Source organism: Nematolebias whitei, chromosome 19 (assembly GCF_014905685.2).
Source record: "Nematolebias whitei isolate Nwh7 chromosome 19, NemWhi1, whole genome shotgun sequence".
Classification (NCBI taxonomy): Eukaryota; Metazoa; Chordata; class Actinopteri; order Cyprinodontiformes; family Rivulidae; genus Nematolebias; species Nematolebias whitei.
The window spans coordinates 35,041,419-35,057,498 of record NC_056516.1 but is presented as its reverse complement, the minus strand read 5'-3'; the positions used below and the strand labels follow the sequence as shown (position 1 = coordinate 35,057,498).

General features: G+C 37.0%; 1 protein-coding gene across 1 annotated transcript in view; it reads left to right on the top strand.

Annotated features, from left to right (window-relative positions):
• The window catches only part of LOC119425516 (collagen alpha-1(XIV) chain), a 231,844-nt gene that overhangs the window by 158,761 nt on the left and 57,003 nt on the right, over positions 1 to 16,080 (top strand). Inside the window, exons 25-31 of the mRNA XM_037693045.1 lie at positions 111 to 249; positions 436 to 578; positions 830 to 939; positions 5,784 to 5,942; positions 7,144 to 7,221; positions 7,636 to 7,722; positions 7,937 to 7,990. Coding sequence (XP_037548973.1) covers positions 111 to 249; positions 436 to 578; positions 830 to 939; positions 5,784 to 5,942; positions 7,144 to 7,221; positions 7,636 to 7,722; positions 7,937 to 7,990 — 770 coding nt within the window. The remainder of the gene's footprint in view (positions 1 to 110; positions 250 to 435; positions 579 to 829; positions 940 to 5,783; positions 5,943 to 7,143; positions 7,222 to 7,635; positions 7,723 to 7,936; positions 7,991 to 16,080) is intronic.

Below are 16,080 nucleotides of genomic sequence, written 5' to 3'. Positions count from 1 at the left end.
TAGATTAAGAGCTGGTTTCTGGCATTTAAATATCACTAAAGCACTAACTGGTTGTTCGGCTGGATTTATTTAGCGTTAACGAGGTGTTCCCTCCTACCGTCTGTCTTCAGGTTTCCAAATGATGGAGCTGTTTGGGCTCGTTGAGGACCAGTACAACAGCGTCTCCGGTGTTTCCATGGTGCCTGGCACTTTTAATACGTTCCCCTGCTTCCACCTGCACAGCAATGCTCTGCTGGCTCAGCCGACCAGGTAAAACCATTGATTTTCTTTAAAAAAAACTATACATGCACTGTTGCTATTGCAGAGGGAGTGGCAGGAAGAGATGCTTGCCGAAGTGAAGCAAACGAGCAGCTGCTGGGAAATAAAAACAACGGCTTTGATAAGTCAAGGTTTTACCGTGTTCATTCAATTTGCTGTTTCTGTTGTGGCTGACAGGTTCCTTCATCCTGAGGGGCTTCCCTCGGATTACACCATCACGCTGCTGTTCAGGCTGCTGCCTGACACTCCAGAGGAGCCCTTTGCACTCTGGGAGATTCTCAACAAGGACAACGACCCGCTGACCGGAGTCATCCTGGACAGTGAGTGGAGAGCGGAGCGATGAAACTTCGTTTTTATCATTACAACGTAATGCATTAAAATAAGAAGCAGTGAATGACAGGTGTTTTCAGGTTTGCTACAATAACTTATCCATAATAATAATAATAATAATATATTCATCATCCACGTTCGCCATCATAACATGAAACACAAATGAATGTATTTTATTATTATGATTGTAAACAGTTTTGTGTTGCATTTTTTCACGTGCAGTTTGTTTTTCTTCCTGCAGATGGAGGAAAAACTCTGACGTTCTTCAACAATGATTATAAAGGAGTCTTCCAGACCGTCACCTTTGAAGGGCCAGAAATCAAAAAGCTCTTCTTCGGCAGCTTCCATAAGGTCAGAATGACTCCACACCTTTTGTGGTTCTACTGATTTATTATCTTTTATTAAATTACAGGTGTTCTGTCAGACTGAACTGATTTAATCCTGAATGTAGAAAAGTTGAGCAGAATTATGAAAGACATGCGTAATGTAGAATTAACCCTCACATTAAAAGCTGCTGACTCGTGAACGAGAGCATTGCTGGTTGAAGGACACAAATGTTTCTAATAAGGCCATTAAAAAAAAACTTTGATCTTTATATTATTATTATTATTATCACTTACAGCTATTTCTTTTGACCTCCTGTTTTAGAAGGTTCAGCTAAATATGCAATTGACAATCATAATTATATGTATTTAGCATTCTGAGTCTTTTGAAGACCACTTAGTTGATGTTTTAGGACCCCCAGCAGAGCTGTGACCCCAGCTTTGAAACTGCTGCTTCACAGTTTTCACTCGGAGCAGCGTTTATACGCGCTAGCTTCGGGTTTTGTTCCTTGTGGATTGAAAAGTTGTTGCTGGTGTCGCACAGCTGTGATTAAGTGTCACAAAGTTCACCCACTAAAGCCTTTTTAAAGCATTAGTGCTGACATTAAACAGGCAAGTTTAAGAGCATCACTAAAGTTATTACATATATAAATACAGTAATAATAAATAAATAACAAACTATTTTATACCAATAACAACAACAAATAAATAAACAATAAAGAAATAATACATAAATAAATTATAAATGATTTAATAATAATAAAAATAACAAAAATAACTAACTAACTAAATAAATATAATAATAATAAATTATTCATGATAAATACATAATTAACAATAAATAATAAACAAATATCCAATAATAATTAATATTTAAGTAATGATAATCATAAATAAATACATAATAAATAAGACATAATTTAATAACAACAACAAATTAATAAATAATAAAGGAATACTACATAAATAAATTATACATTAAATAATAACAACAACAAAAATAACTAACTAAAATAATTAAATAATTATTTATACATAATTAATAATAAATAATGATTAATTATATAATAATAAATAAATAAATAAATACCTAAAATAAATAAATAAATAATAAATAATTTAATAATAACAAGAACAAACAAATAAATGAACAATAAGCAATAAATCTTTATTTAATAATAATAAAAATAATAACAACAAAAATAAATAAACAAATTAAATAATTAATAATTAACAAATAATAAATTACAAATAATAAATAAAAATTAATTATAATAAATAAATGATACATAATGAATATTGATAAACAAATAATAAATAAATCATAAATACATAATAAATCAATCACTAAATATTACATATACTGTATAAATAAAGGTAGAAAAATATACAAAAAAATAATAATAAAAAAAGGCACAGCTGCTGCTGTTTATTCAACGTTGTATTTTTAGATGCTAAGATCAATATAAAGTAGTTACAGACAGAGTCACTCATCGTTTGTTTGTTTTATTGATGGGCGGAGTCTCCAACACATTCAGTAAACAAACTGACGGAGGACTCGTCGATGCTTTAATTGATCCACTCGGCTCATTGATTCGCTCTCTTCGTCTCGGTCTCCCTTCAGCTTTGCACTTGTTCTATTTTTATCCAGCGTTCTGTTGAGCGCTCCCGCAGAGGTTGGGGCGTCCCGAGCCTGAACCTGCTCGCCATCACGTTCTGTTATCGTCACGCACAAGCGCCGAGGGACTCGCTCGTCATTTATGTCTGCTGAGTTCATCCTGCTTACCTTTTCACCTTTTGTTCTGCTCCGTCTCAGTCTGAATACGTTGGATTCGGTTTCGTATTCCTCGAGGACCGGCAGCAGCTGATAAGTCAAAAAGCTCTGCTCAGGTCTCTTCGAGGTGGGATTATGGGACATAAGTCATGAGATAATCGGCTCCATCTCCTGCTTTTCTTATCTTAACATACCTTGAAGGTTTCCTCTAAGTTACAGTTCTTCTCAAATTTAATATATTTTTTTACACAGTTCCAGAAAAGGTGACCTTTACACATCTTTAAGGATCTGGATGTGTTCTTCAGCAAGCTGTTTTCTCTGATAAGGAGGCCTTTTCCTCCAAGCTTCACGCATTCAACGGGATTTCAAGCAAGTTTTGGAAATTCTGCGCTGCCAGCGTGTGTAGAGGAAAGTCTGGTTTTACCAACATCTACACACACGTGAGCTACAGCAGATGGAGCAGCAGGAGGGGTGTTCAGCGTCTTTTAGCTGGAGTTTTGGTGTTCTTTGAATTTTAGGACCACGTTGCACCGAGCTGTTACACATTCGGAAAGTTGCATTCAGACTTGACCGTTCTCTCTTGCAAAACAACATTGAGTTAAAAAAAAAAAAAAAAGCAATAAATCATAAATGTGAAATGAAGCACGCCACACCTCTGCAGAAACGAGCTGCACGATTGGATTTCTTGCAGAAACTACAATTTTTATTCCTCACACACCTGCGCTGTCATTGGAGGCTGTTTAATCTCCACCTGCTGACAGTCTGCGGCTCTTCAGCTCGCAGCAAGCAGCACATTAGAGCCGTGGCTTTTCTAATACTCTTCAATATTGTTGCTTTAATTAGTCTGTTTGTTTAAAAGCTGTTTATTTATGCTAATAAGGTTTTTGTGCCTTTTCTTGCTCAGCTTCAGCCTTTCCCTCCTGGTGAAAAGAGAAGCTGTTGCCTAGCAACATCTTATTTTGGAGACGGTACAGGGACCGCTGTGTGAGAGTCAGGGGATAATAATTACCATCTTCCATCCAATCAGAACCACCCATCACTGCTTTAGAATAAGCATTTGTTTATTGTCTTTTTTTCCACTTTGTCAAAACCTGGGATGTTACAAAAGTGTCACAGTGGAAGTGTTTCTGGATCAAGCTTGTTAGTCTATTAGCAACTTTATTTATTTATTTTTCTCAGCCACACTATTCTCTCTTTTTTTTTTTTTTATCTGCCACATTTGAAGCCACATCAACATATTTGAAGCAAGTTATGGAGGGGAAAATAAATCAAGTACAGCTTTATATGAACAACACCATATAAATTACACTGCAGTGACTGAAATGTGGCATTTTACGAAAATATGGCGTCATTCTGCTAACAAAAAATAAATTTAAAGCCCTCATTTTGATAAAAAAAATTGATAAAGGTTGAAGTAATTAAGTGACCCGGCCATTATTACGAAACATTCACTGAGACTTTAAAACTTAACAGCCCTCGTGTTAAATTTAACTTGAGTAATTTATCAAGATTCACAGACACTTTATTTTTATTTTTTGGTCGTAACAATAAACTACCAACTAATTTACCATTAAATAAAGTTTGGGAGGTGGTGATGTGTGTTTGACACCAGTAAAGCAGAAATATACAAAGCAGTTTTTATTTTTCTAAAAAGTATTCCTACTTGTAAAGAAGAGGGTGGTGCAGAGGAGCCACTCAGTTCAGAGTCTAGTAGTTCCCAATGTGTGGGGTGCAAAGCCATTGCGGCGGGTGGTGGTGTATGACTTAATGAAAAATAAATAAAATAATGCTTGGACACTGCTAGTATAACACACACAAATGTGTGGTCACATTGTTTTATTTTATTAGTGATTTAATGGTCGTGCAAAGTGCAGAAAGTTAATTTAATTGAGTTGCAGTACCGAGTTTTACCACAAGGTAGCAGCACTTCCACTGAGGCGGTGTTGGTGCGTTCCTTACTCTGCCCTGTCAGTCCGCGCTAACACACGAGCAAGAGCAAACGGTGATGAGTCTCCGTCTCACTTTTGTCTAATTTCAGGTTGGTAAAGTCCACCAAGCATAAGCATATTATCCTCCATGTATTAATAATTGTATAGTGTTTGTAATTGCATCAACCAGTTTTATATAAACCATGTTTTGAGAGTGAAATAACAGTTTTACTGTATTAGCGTTTCTGTGCTAGCATGCTAATCGCCCGCTAGCATAGCGGCTAATGTATATTTTCTATGTTCTTGGCTCTCTCTGTTATATGTTTATGCTTATGTATACACCCATCTGAAGTCTAATAGATTTGTTTGTATAGTTATGTTGGTTTGTGTTTAATGATTCCGCACTATATATATATTTATCCTAGTATCTTATGACTGAGTGCTAATGGCATATATGTTAGCTCAATGCTAAATGTAAGAGGATGATTTGATGGTTAAAATTATTGAGGAAATAGATTAAATGCATATTAGAATGCAGTTATAATAGTGGATGCACATATATTTATTTTATAAATCAAAGGGGGGTGGGGGGCAGCTGAAATAAAAAGGTTGGGAACTATAGGCTCAGACTAATACCTTCATCTGTAACACTCAACATGTTGGAATCATTTCAGTTTCATTACCTCCTTTATTCAGATCCAGCAGAATCATAAATGTGCTCAGTTTTCAGAATGTTATTGGGACGCCAGTTTTAGAATATTTCATTTGGCAAGAACTAAGACTTTAATTTCACGCTGAAAGGTTTATCTCTTATATGCATAAAATAGGATGACAAAATGAGCTGTGGTGGATTATCTGTGCCTTTTCTCTGGGCTTCATTTGGTTTGAATTCAGATTTTAAAGGAAATCTGTTGAGAGAGTTTGCAGCTTCCTACCGGCAGAGGGAGCTGTTCTCCTGCAGCATCAAGACCTAAAACCTTAGAAACGTCAACCACCTTTTAGCTGTTTGGACTTTATACATTTATACTTGAAACACAAACTGATTAACAGTTAGTCAACGTGATTGATGATTACGATGAAAACGTGACGCACAAAACAGGTTAAAAAATGCATATTTAATGACGATATGAAGTGATTTTGGTTTGTTTTTGTTTTTTGTTTTTTTTGCAGCTTCACGTTGCAATCAGCAAAACAAATGCCAAAGTGTTCATCGACTGCAAAATGGTGGCGGAGAAAAATATCAACGCAGCAGGAAACATCTCCACCAATGGAATGGAAGTTCTGGGCCGGATGGTTCGCTCCAGAGCAAACAAGGACAACTCGGCTCCGGTGAATAAAGAACACACACACAGCAATTCATATTAGAATACAATCAGGCACTATAAGATCCTTTCAGGAAACAGGATTTGGATTCTGTTGTTCTGGCTCTGCTCCAATAAGTTTCAGTAAAGTTCTTTTAAAGTGATTTAAGAGAAATAAGAAGATAAATCACGTATAGCGTTTACATTTTTCCCAAGTTTCAAGAGTCTTCAAGCAGCACATGAGCGCAGAGTTCCTGATTTGGCTCCCGACAGGCCGGCGGTCTTCCCGGACTCCGTCAGCAGTCCGTCTGATTGGCTTCATCACACTGATGATGCCAAAGATGGCTCTCTGTGCTTCATGGATCACAGAATCTGATGATCTACCACCGCTGTGGTTCCATTGATGACATTGTTGCAGTCTTTTATGATCGGTTTAATCACCGTTTGAAGAAAAATCTTCGATGGTGACTTCTTTTAAAACTTAGACTTTTTAAAAATATTATTTTCCATCAGTCACGTTTCTGTGAGGAGCTGAGAATGAGCAGCCAAAAAATAAGGGTTAAATTATCAAACTAACAAACGAGAATTTAGACACCTTTATGTAAGAGATCCACAATTCAGCTGCCTCTGATTTCATCTTTATTTTTAAATTCTGATTGTTCTTACAAAAACGTTATGAAGACGACCTCACAAACGAGCCACAAACACTCAGAAAGAAAAGTTTAGCAACAAGAAAAAATGCATCAGATTTTATTTTAAGGCTCGAACAAATAAACAACAACTTTTAACTAAACCTCAGATTTAACTAAAAGAAGAAACATTAAAGAACTGTAACCATTTTTTAAACTAGTTTTTTTTTTTTTTTTGCTTTGTCTGTTGTTTAGAGCTTTTTAGATGTAAACCAGTATTACAATAATTTGTATAATGTGATCTTTTATATCTAATTTGCAATAATCCTTTATGAAAGGTAGAATTAAAAACAACGTACTTTAAAGTAAAATATTAAATTAGTAACGCAAACTTTTTTTGCACTTTTATATATTTTTTCCATTTCTTTCCCAATAAATTTGAAGCGAGACTTGTGTAAAAAAAGTTATATACACATCTGATCAACACTTCTGACGTTAACTGATCTTTATTCTGTATCACACCTCACGCGTGTAAATACAGATATTTATACCACGTTGCATTAAATCCTGTAAAACGTTGTTTCTGTCCTCATCCTGCAGTTCCAGCTTCAGAACTTCGACATTATCTGCAGCACATCTTGGGCCACCAGAGACAAGTGCTGTGAACTTCCTGGTCTGGTGAGGTCAAAGTTCATCCCTTCTATCTACTCATCTGAACACGGAACACGTTTTCACATATATGAATATTTTAAATCATAAAGATCTGACCTGAGTGATTTAAAGCATATGATTCTTTTTCAAAATATGCCTAAAGTTTCTCTTAAAATGTTACATTTGACATGTTTATCCCTCCAACTACAGACGTTATAAACTTTAGCTACGATACAAATTATAATGTAGAAAATGTTTCAGCAGTAAATTGATATTGAAAAGGCGTTGAGTCTCAGTTTATGGTCCTTAAAGTGTCTTAAATTCACATTTGATCTCATCTCGTCACGTTTTTGTTTGATTGCAACACATTTTTTTGTTGTTTCTTCATTACATTTTGCCTCCTTTGTTCTTTGTCATCTGCATCACGCCGCCATCGTTCAGAGGAAGGAGGTCGACTGCCCGGCCTTGCCCAAAGCCTGCACCTGCACACAGGAGAGCAAAGGGCCCCCCGGCCCCCCTGGAGTACCAGTGAGCTCCACACAAACGCACCAAACATTTCAATATGAATTTGTAGAATTACCTCTGAGGTGAACGCTCGTCCTTTGAGTTTTTTTATTTTATTTGACCCATATTTTTTTATTCTGTCAGCTCATTTATGATCATCTGTCATTTGGTTCAACATCCTTTAGTGTTAGAACTTGTTGACGTTATGTATCAAATCCTGTTTTTTTGTTTTTAACAGGGAGGCCCTGGAATCAGAGGAACCCGAGGTGACCGTGGAGAGCCAGGCCCGGTGGTGAGTCCAGCTTGTTTTTTTTCTTGTTGGTGATTTTTTTATGAGTCCACTGCCGTGTGGATAATGCTCTGCATCAAATCTGAAAGCTGATGTCATTTTTAAACATTTTCCACTCTGAGCTTGTGAGCTCACCTGTAGGTGCTGCTGTGTTGCATCATTGTTTGTCAGCTGACGGTTGGTTTGGTGAGATCATCGTGTTTCTTTTTGTTTGTCCTGGTGAAATGTGCTCAGAACAGCTGATCACATGTTCACAGCTTCATGATTGTTTATGTGATACTGTTGTTTAAATGATTTCTACAGATGGCAGCTCAGTTGCAAACATATGTTAAAGTTTAATTTACGCACATACATTATAATATTAATGTTTTCATAGATTCATTCTTTTGGGCATAATTTCCCTATTTCAGTTTTTGTGTGAGAAGAAATAGATGTGTAATAAAAAAAAGCATGATGACAACAATAAACATTATCAGACAAAATGCTGTTTAATCTATTAAAATATTAAACTAAAACATAATAATGTACATTCAATTTAACAGTTCAACAGAGTTAACAAAACACAAAAAGCAACAGATACACAAAGACACAATTCACACAAAACAAAATTCAACACAAGACAAATAGCACGAGTTCATGATTTAGCTTTATGGGAATTTTTTATCTATTGTTAAAAAAAACATTATCCATATATTTATTTAATAAATCTATGGCATGTTTTCAGATAAACAAAACCAAATTGCAACAACAACAAAAAAAATCTATATTACTTAAATTATGTTTAGCAACAATAACTCTGAATTAGGTGAAAATATTTCTGAATGAACAAAAATACACAAAAAATACCAAGAACAAACAAAATAAAGTAGCAATGAATTACAAGAGAAACTTTTTGATTTGTTTGCATCCATTTTTTTAATTTGTATTTTTATTCTTCACAGCACTAAACGCACAGTGCTCATTCAAAACCAACCAGTGTCCCATCATCTAACCGAGCTGGTTTTAACTCCCACAACCATCACTGTGTTTCTACACGGCTGTTCCACAGTCTGCTCTTTTACTAGAACATTATAAAAAATAACAAAATAAAATAAACTGTTATGATCCTTGTAGGACACGCTTTTCCTCCTCAACCATAACTTAATGTGTGCATTTTCACATTCAGATTTTTTGCATAAATGATTCAGTAAAACATCAAATCTATCTCCGTGTGTCTGTTGGATAAAATAAATATCCTTTCATTATCTGTTTACTCAAATAAGCCACTCTGAGGACACAAATATTTTTTAACTTGTCTTTCACAGTTAGTTTTATAAACGCTCCGTACTTTGAGCCTCGTCAGGGAAAATTCACGCCGGACAGAGGCAGGAAAAGCTTTAATACACGTCATCAGACAGAGGCGGGGTCAAGATGACCTCATCTTTCAGCTTACAGACGAGGAGGCCTTGAAGTTTATCAGAGATGCAGCTCTGTGCTCTTCAGAGAGGAGCCTGCAGGTTCTCCTTGAGCAGACAAATCAACTCACACACATTAATTTAACATTGGTTACTAATAAACTTCCATAACTTGTACTTGTGACATGTGCAATGACAATAAAGTTGAATTCTATTATTTTCTAAATTCCCCTGACACTATCTATTTACCTCTCCGTCTGCCTCTTTCTTGACCCCTTTCAAGAAATGACTCAAGGTCCCAGTCTTCCACACAGCGAAAAAGACCATCAGACTTTTTAGGTGTCTTTCGTTCTTCTTCTTCGTCGTCTTCTGCTCTACGTGCTCTCCCTGGAATCCCTCCTTCAGAAGATCCGTTAGTGCCCATGGTTTTGTTTTAACTAGTTTTAACAGTAATATAGTTTTATCCACATACGCTGATTTCATTGTTGTTTTTATAAAAATCAAAAAAGACGTTGACACACTGAACAAGGTCACTGACTCATATATATGTTCCAAATATTCCTTTACACCTCCAACCAGGGAAGTTTATCATATTATTCTGTTGTAGGATGTCAGGGTTGTTCCAGATGGGTGCACGTCTGCATGGAATTAGTGAAGACTGTCATTTTAAGAAACTCCCACCAAGCTGTCGGAGAGGAGCTCATATTGATGCTTTTAAAGCATCCCTGTCGTTTTGGAAGGTCCAAAATCATTATACTATTGCAAAGTGTCTGTTCTGTGTCTAGCCAGGGTTCATCAAGGGGTGTGTGTGTTTTATCCATCTTGAGATGTATTCTAGCCTCTTGGCTAGAAAGTAATAATATAAACTGGGTAGCTCTAGTCCTTTATCTTTGGTATTCTGTAGTGTTTTTAGTCTTAATATGTGGGGGTTTGTCTTTCCAGAAAAATTTAGAGATGGAGGAGTCCAGGGATCTCAAAACAGTCAGATGATGGTTTATTTGGGATCATTGAGAATAAATAATTTATTCTAGGCAAAATCATCATCTTCAATATATATATATATATATATATATATATATATATTTTTTTTTTTTTAAGAGCTTTAGGCCTGTCTGATACTGACATACAGAAAATTACAGTAGTCCATCAATATAATAATAACATGAAAAACTTTTTCAAAGTCAATAAATGTTTTAAATGATTTGACCTTGAGTGGAAGCCTAAGTTAAAACATAAACCTACTAAACAGACATGAAATCGTTATAAATACTTACCCTCTTCCTGTGGCTGTGAAAACATGCGATTACCCACGGTATCGTCTGCAGGCTCGTAGATACACACCGTCTGCTGCCACTCAGTCTTTCTGGTAAATGTCACCTTCTGAAACACATCTGGTTTGTAGTAAATATCTGAGGACATCCTGACAGAGATTAGACAGAAGCTTGACTTATTGTTTCTGAACTGTTGAAGCTCTACTCCACAGATGAACAGTGCAGCACTCACTTCTGTTGGATACTAACTGTATCTGCTGATGTTCAGTTCTTGTTTTACTCTTTTTTTTGACCAGCCCCAACAGTTTAGTTTCAGTGGTGTTTTGAGGAAATAGCATCATTTAAATAACCACATCCTTAAAGTGAACTTATTTCTGTACAAAAAAAAAATACAAAACATACTTGTTTTGTTTTTTTGTTTATGAGTGTGTGTAGTCCCTCATTCATTGTGGGGGTTGCGTTCAAGGTTCCAGACCCCCCCATCCCCCCAGCAATAAGTGAAGTAGCAACGTTATATTTACCTTACTATTTATAAATATTTTAAGGCTTTATAAACCCTCCCCACACTCTTGCAATGTTCTAAACTTTTAAACCTACGTCATTTTAACAACATACGTACAGTATTGTACGTGTAGCTACTAAATTTTACTCACCAGCTCTGCAGAACAGCAGCGGCTCAGTTCCACTCTGACCCTGTTCCATTTCTGCCGACCTACCCTGCAGCACCGAAGCCCACATTCAATGTTCTAAACTCTTAAACCTACTAATTTTAACAACATACTTACATGTAGCTACTAAATTTTACTTACTAGCACGTCCCAGCTCAGAGGTCCTCATGGGCCAGTTGAAGAGATAAGGAAAGTCCCGGTGGACTCCGGAGCGAGTGTCGGACCTTCGACAGCGCGCCTCCCACTCAGAAGTCCTTGTGGGCCGGTTATCAACATTCAATCATCATTTTGAGGGAGGGGGCTTCGTGTGACCAGCATGGAACCGGTGGTTTGATTGATGAGCAAGGTCCCAGTGGGCTCCGGATGGAGTGCCAGACCTTTGGATGCGTGTGTCTCGCTCAGAAGTCCTCATTGGCAAGCTATCAGCTCTGAAGAGTCACTGATGGGTCTGGAGGTCCGGTTCTGCTCCGGTTCGGTGGGTTCTCTGAGGCTCTCTGCATCCGCTGGGCACCCAAGTCACTGTGATAAGTTCCAAACTTTTTCCGATCAGATCAAAAATTTCCCTCTAGTATTCCATCAGAAGGAGCTGGGACTTCTGGTCGGGGCACTGTTGGATTTTGGGAAATGTAGTAATTATGAACAGGGATCTAGTGGAGACTTATTGAGAGAAAACCTAAAAAATGGCGGCGCCTGTCCGAAGTACAGGTATTTCATTTTTATGTTAACTTTTTACTGTACAGTATCCAGTACTTTCCCAATCACGTGAGTAATATTAAAGTTGACAATGATGTGTCCTGTTCAGACATCTTTTCATACTTTGTAAAACCACTTTAGAGCCAGTCCGTGTAAGTCAAACCACAATGTAACGAGGGACTGCTGTACATTATAACTAACCTTTTATTAAAGTTTGTTTGGGTGTCATCATCTGCAATTTGCATGTCCCAACAGCCCCCACAACCAACACACAGACACACTAACACTGCAGATGTTTTGGGGTTTTTTTTAAACAGGAAACACTATTTTGCCAATTCTTTTTATTAATTTCTTTTTTAATTTAATTTTCTTATCTCTCAAATTAAAATCTTTTGAACTAATTTCTTGTATTCATGAAAGTTTGGTGTCTGGTGATCGTGTCTCTACGCATGGGGCTCAACCCGAACAAGCATCATGTGTTTACCTGCCAGTGGGTCCACCACCTGCAGGAGGGACATACAAGTCAGATTCATGATTCCATGTGCAGTGGCAGAAGTCGGTCTAGACCTTGTTTCACTCTGGACTTGCCCATAGTGAGAGGCGCCGAGCTGGTGTGGGTCTACTCATAGCCCCCTGATGTGGTGCCTGTGTGTTGGAGTTTCCCCAGTAGATGAGAGGGTAGCTTCCTCTATCACAATCACAGGTCCAAAATTATTAAAAATAAATTATTTTAAATGAGTTAGCACCTGCTGCAGCAGGTTGGGGGCTTACTGTTCATTAGGAGCATGAGCATGACGAAGGACTGGCCGTTCGCGAACTAAAGACTCGGTTCCTGTCGTGCTTGATTATTTAAAATTCAGCTGCTCATGCAACATGGATTGTTTATTTAAACTATTACAGTACAGTATTTAAATTTAAATTGTTTATTTACACAGAAGGAAGGAGATGGGAGCGATGAGCATGAGTGTGATTGCAACCGGGAAGTGGGCGTGGCAAAGAGCTGCAGGTGGCAGAGAGCAGAGATCATGACATGCTGTGCTCTTTTAGAGTGTTAGAGTTTAGAAAATTGTTAGGAACATTGCAAGAGTGTGGGAAGGGTTTAAAATGCCTTAATATACAGTAGTCCCTCGTTTATTGCTGGTGTTTCCATGCTCAGTTCCCCTGCGATGAGTGAAAAACATTGAAGTTAGATTAGTAGTACAAATACTTTATTTTAGTGTGTATATATATATATATATATATATATATATATATATATATATTAAGGGTGTTCACATTAACTTATTATCATGTTAATGTAGCAAATGAATCATGCCAACAATTATTTTAATGTGCATTAGTACTTTTAGGTTATATTTTATTACACTTCATTTTTGGATCAGAGTCGTTATGAAATATATTTTCCCCCTTTTCAGTGCGTTCATATTTATATTATACTTGTTAAAAAAACACAACATGAAGCCAAAGTACAATTTCTTAATAAATACACCAGAAGTAAATAAGCGTTTAGTTTATTGTATATTCACACATACAGAACCAGGAAATATCAACAAACCACTTCCTTTTTTGTGTTTATTTGCTTGGTAAAGAACTGCAGCTGCTATCATCAGATGTTGGTGCAAATAAAAAAAGAGCTTTTAACTGCAACTGACAGTAGATTTAAAAAAAAAAGTAATGAATACCATCTGTTTAACATTGAATAATTGAATTTTGTTAATAAAAGCAACTAATCAAATTGTGCTACAACCTTGCACACATTTAAAACTTTAGAAGTTAATATCAGCAAATGTTTTGTGAAGTAATGTGTAAAAACCAACAAACAACAAAGTGTAATCACAGTCTGAGGTTTATCAGGGACTTATCAAAGTCTGGTTTGTTTTGTCAGATTTGACTGAGTTCATTTCTCACAGATCCAGTTCCTGTTGTCACTTTTATATGAGCGTTTCCATTTCCCTTGAGCACTGCAGTACGTTGTGTATCCCCGGTTATACTGCAAGTTTGATGATCCACTTTCCCAGAAACTGTAGGAGAGAGAAAATAAGTTAAACTCAAATTCAACTAAATTTTTTTTTTGCCGTGTTGATTTGCAATCATCTTTCTATTTTTTAATGATCTTTATTCTGTTCTTCTCTTTTCTATCCATTTGTGTGGAGTGGATTAAATGGACAGACACATGAATCACATTTAAATTCTGAACTTGCTGATTTATTTCAGTAAAAGCAGCTTATTCTGCTCAGCCTTCTTCCTGCTTTATAGCTCATTTCACAAACTTCACGTTGTGGCTTTCCTCATGACCTTTGCTACAAATCATCTCATACACTTAGAGAGCTTCCACGATCTCCAACTTTTAAAACAGTTATGAATTTGTTACATAAATCAAAGGTGATTTTATTCAAAATAACCAGTTAACCAGTTGTTTACCTTCAAACATTGACGAGTACACTTTGAATAATCTTTGAAATAATGCCCGAATGTAACCAGAGTCAGAGAACAGTATGAGACACCAAAAGTTCATCGCTCTTCTGTTCAAATGAAATGAAAACTAAAAGCTGTGAAGACGAGAGGTGACAGAAGCAGAGTGTTATGGGGAGGAAACTGAGCTAGAAATAGCGTTAAAACAAAACTTGTGACAAACTTCTTCTGCAAATTCTCTGTGCTGAGACATTTCAAACTACTGACTGGTGATGGGTGTTTTGAGTGTTTTGTACAGTTCCCTGAGATGTTTGTTCTAAATTGGCAATATATAAATAAACTGGATTGAATATCTTTGAAAACATCTATCCATCATCTTGTTTCTTCCTTTTTGTTTGGGGGCCGGGGGGGGGGGGGGGTCACGGGCGTTGCCGTTGACCATGTCCATCTATCACTGCACGAGAGGCTGAGTATACCCTGGACAGGTCTCCAGTCCATCTCAGGGACACATAAAGACAAACAACCATTCACTCTCTCACTCACACCTAGGGACAATTTAGAGTTAGAATCAGCCTAACATGCATGTTTTTGGTCTGTGGGAGGAAACCGGAGTACCCGGAGAAAACCCACGCATGCACAAGAACATTCAAACTCCTCCCACAAAGGCCCTCCGGAACAGGATTTGAACCAGGGACCTGCTCACTGACAGGCAACAGCTCTACCAACTTTACCACCGTGCTGCCCCTCTTTAAAAACAAAGATCAGGAATTTTTGCTGTTTTCTAATGCATTGTTTACTTTTTTTTACTTTTTTTTTTACAAAAACACAGAGGAACACTTTGTAGAAATTGTGTTGGTAACAAAAATGTAACATAAAAACAAAGAAAATCTGCATATTTTGACAACTATTAATCTAGGTCTGGGTCATATCATATCGTTCACGATAATACCGATAAAAAAGATTGCCCGGGAAAATAAATGATATCATGATATGCTAATTTCATGACGTAATTATGTCAGTGTTTGCCCCGCCCCCTTAACAGAACCGAGCACGTCGAACTTCCGAACCGAACTGCGCACTCCCCCATTCACCTGTCGGTACTGGCATAACGCTAATTAGCTGTGTACAATACTAGCTAGCTAAAATGCTAAAAACAAACAACACTTAGCTCGGCTGCATTTCTCCATCCAGCTCTAAACTGCAGGTTCAGACAGTGACAGCTCAACTGTCTCTCCCTCCCCCCCACCCACGTAGCTCGGCTTTTTTTCTCTCCCCCCAACCCGCTCTAAACTGCCGGTACAAAAACGTGCATGTCAGCTGTGTCTCTTAGTTCCACAGTCCATGGACCAAGAACAGAGGCAGGTGATCAAAAACAGAGCATCAGAGAAATGAATCATTCCTGCATCGAGGAAGCTGAAACACCACAAGCTTCAGGGTCAGCTGATCACCTTGTCACAAGTTCTGGAAGTTATAGCTAATTTAAATGCAACATATATTTTGTTGAGTTACATTTATGCTCAGCAGATCTTAAGCTTCATTTTATTTAGTTACTTTGGGAAACTTCACCTGCACTTTAGTTTTTGTGGTTTGATTTTGTTGATCGATAGTTTGTGCAGAATTTTTCAATCTTTTTTTTTTTTTTTTTTTTTTTTTTT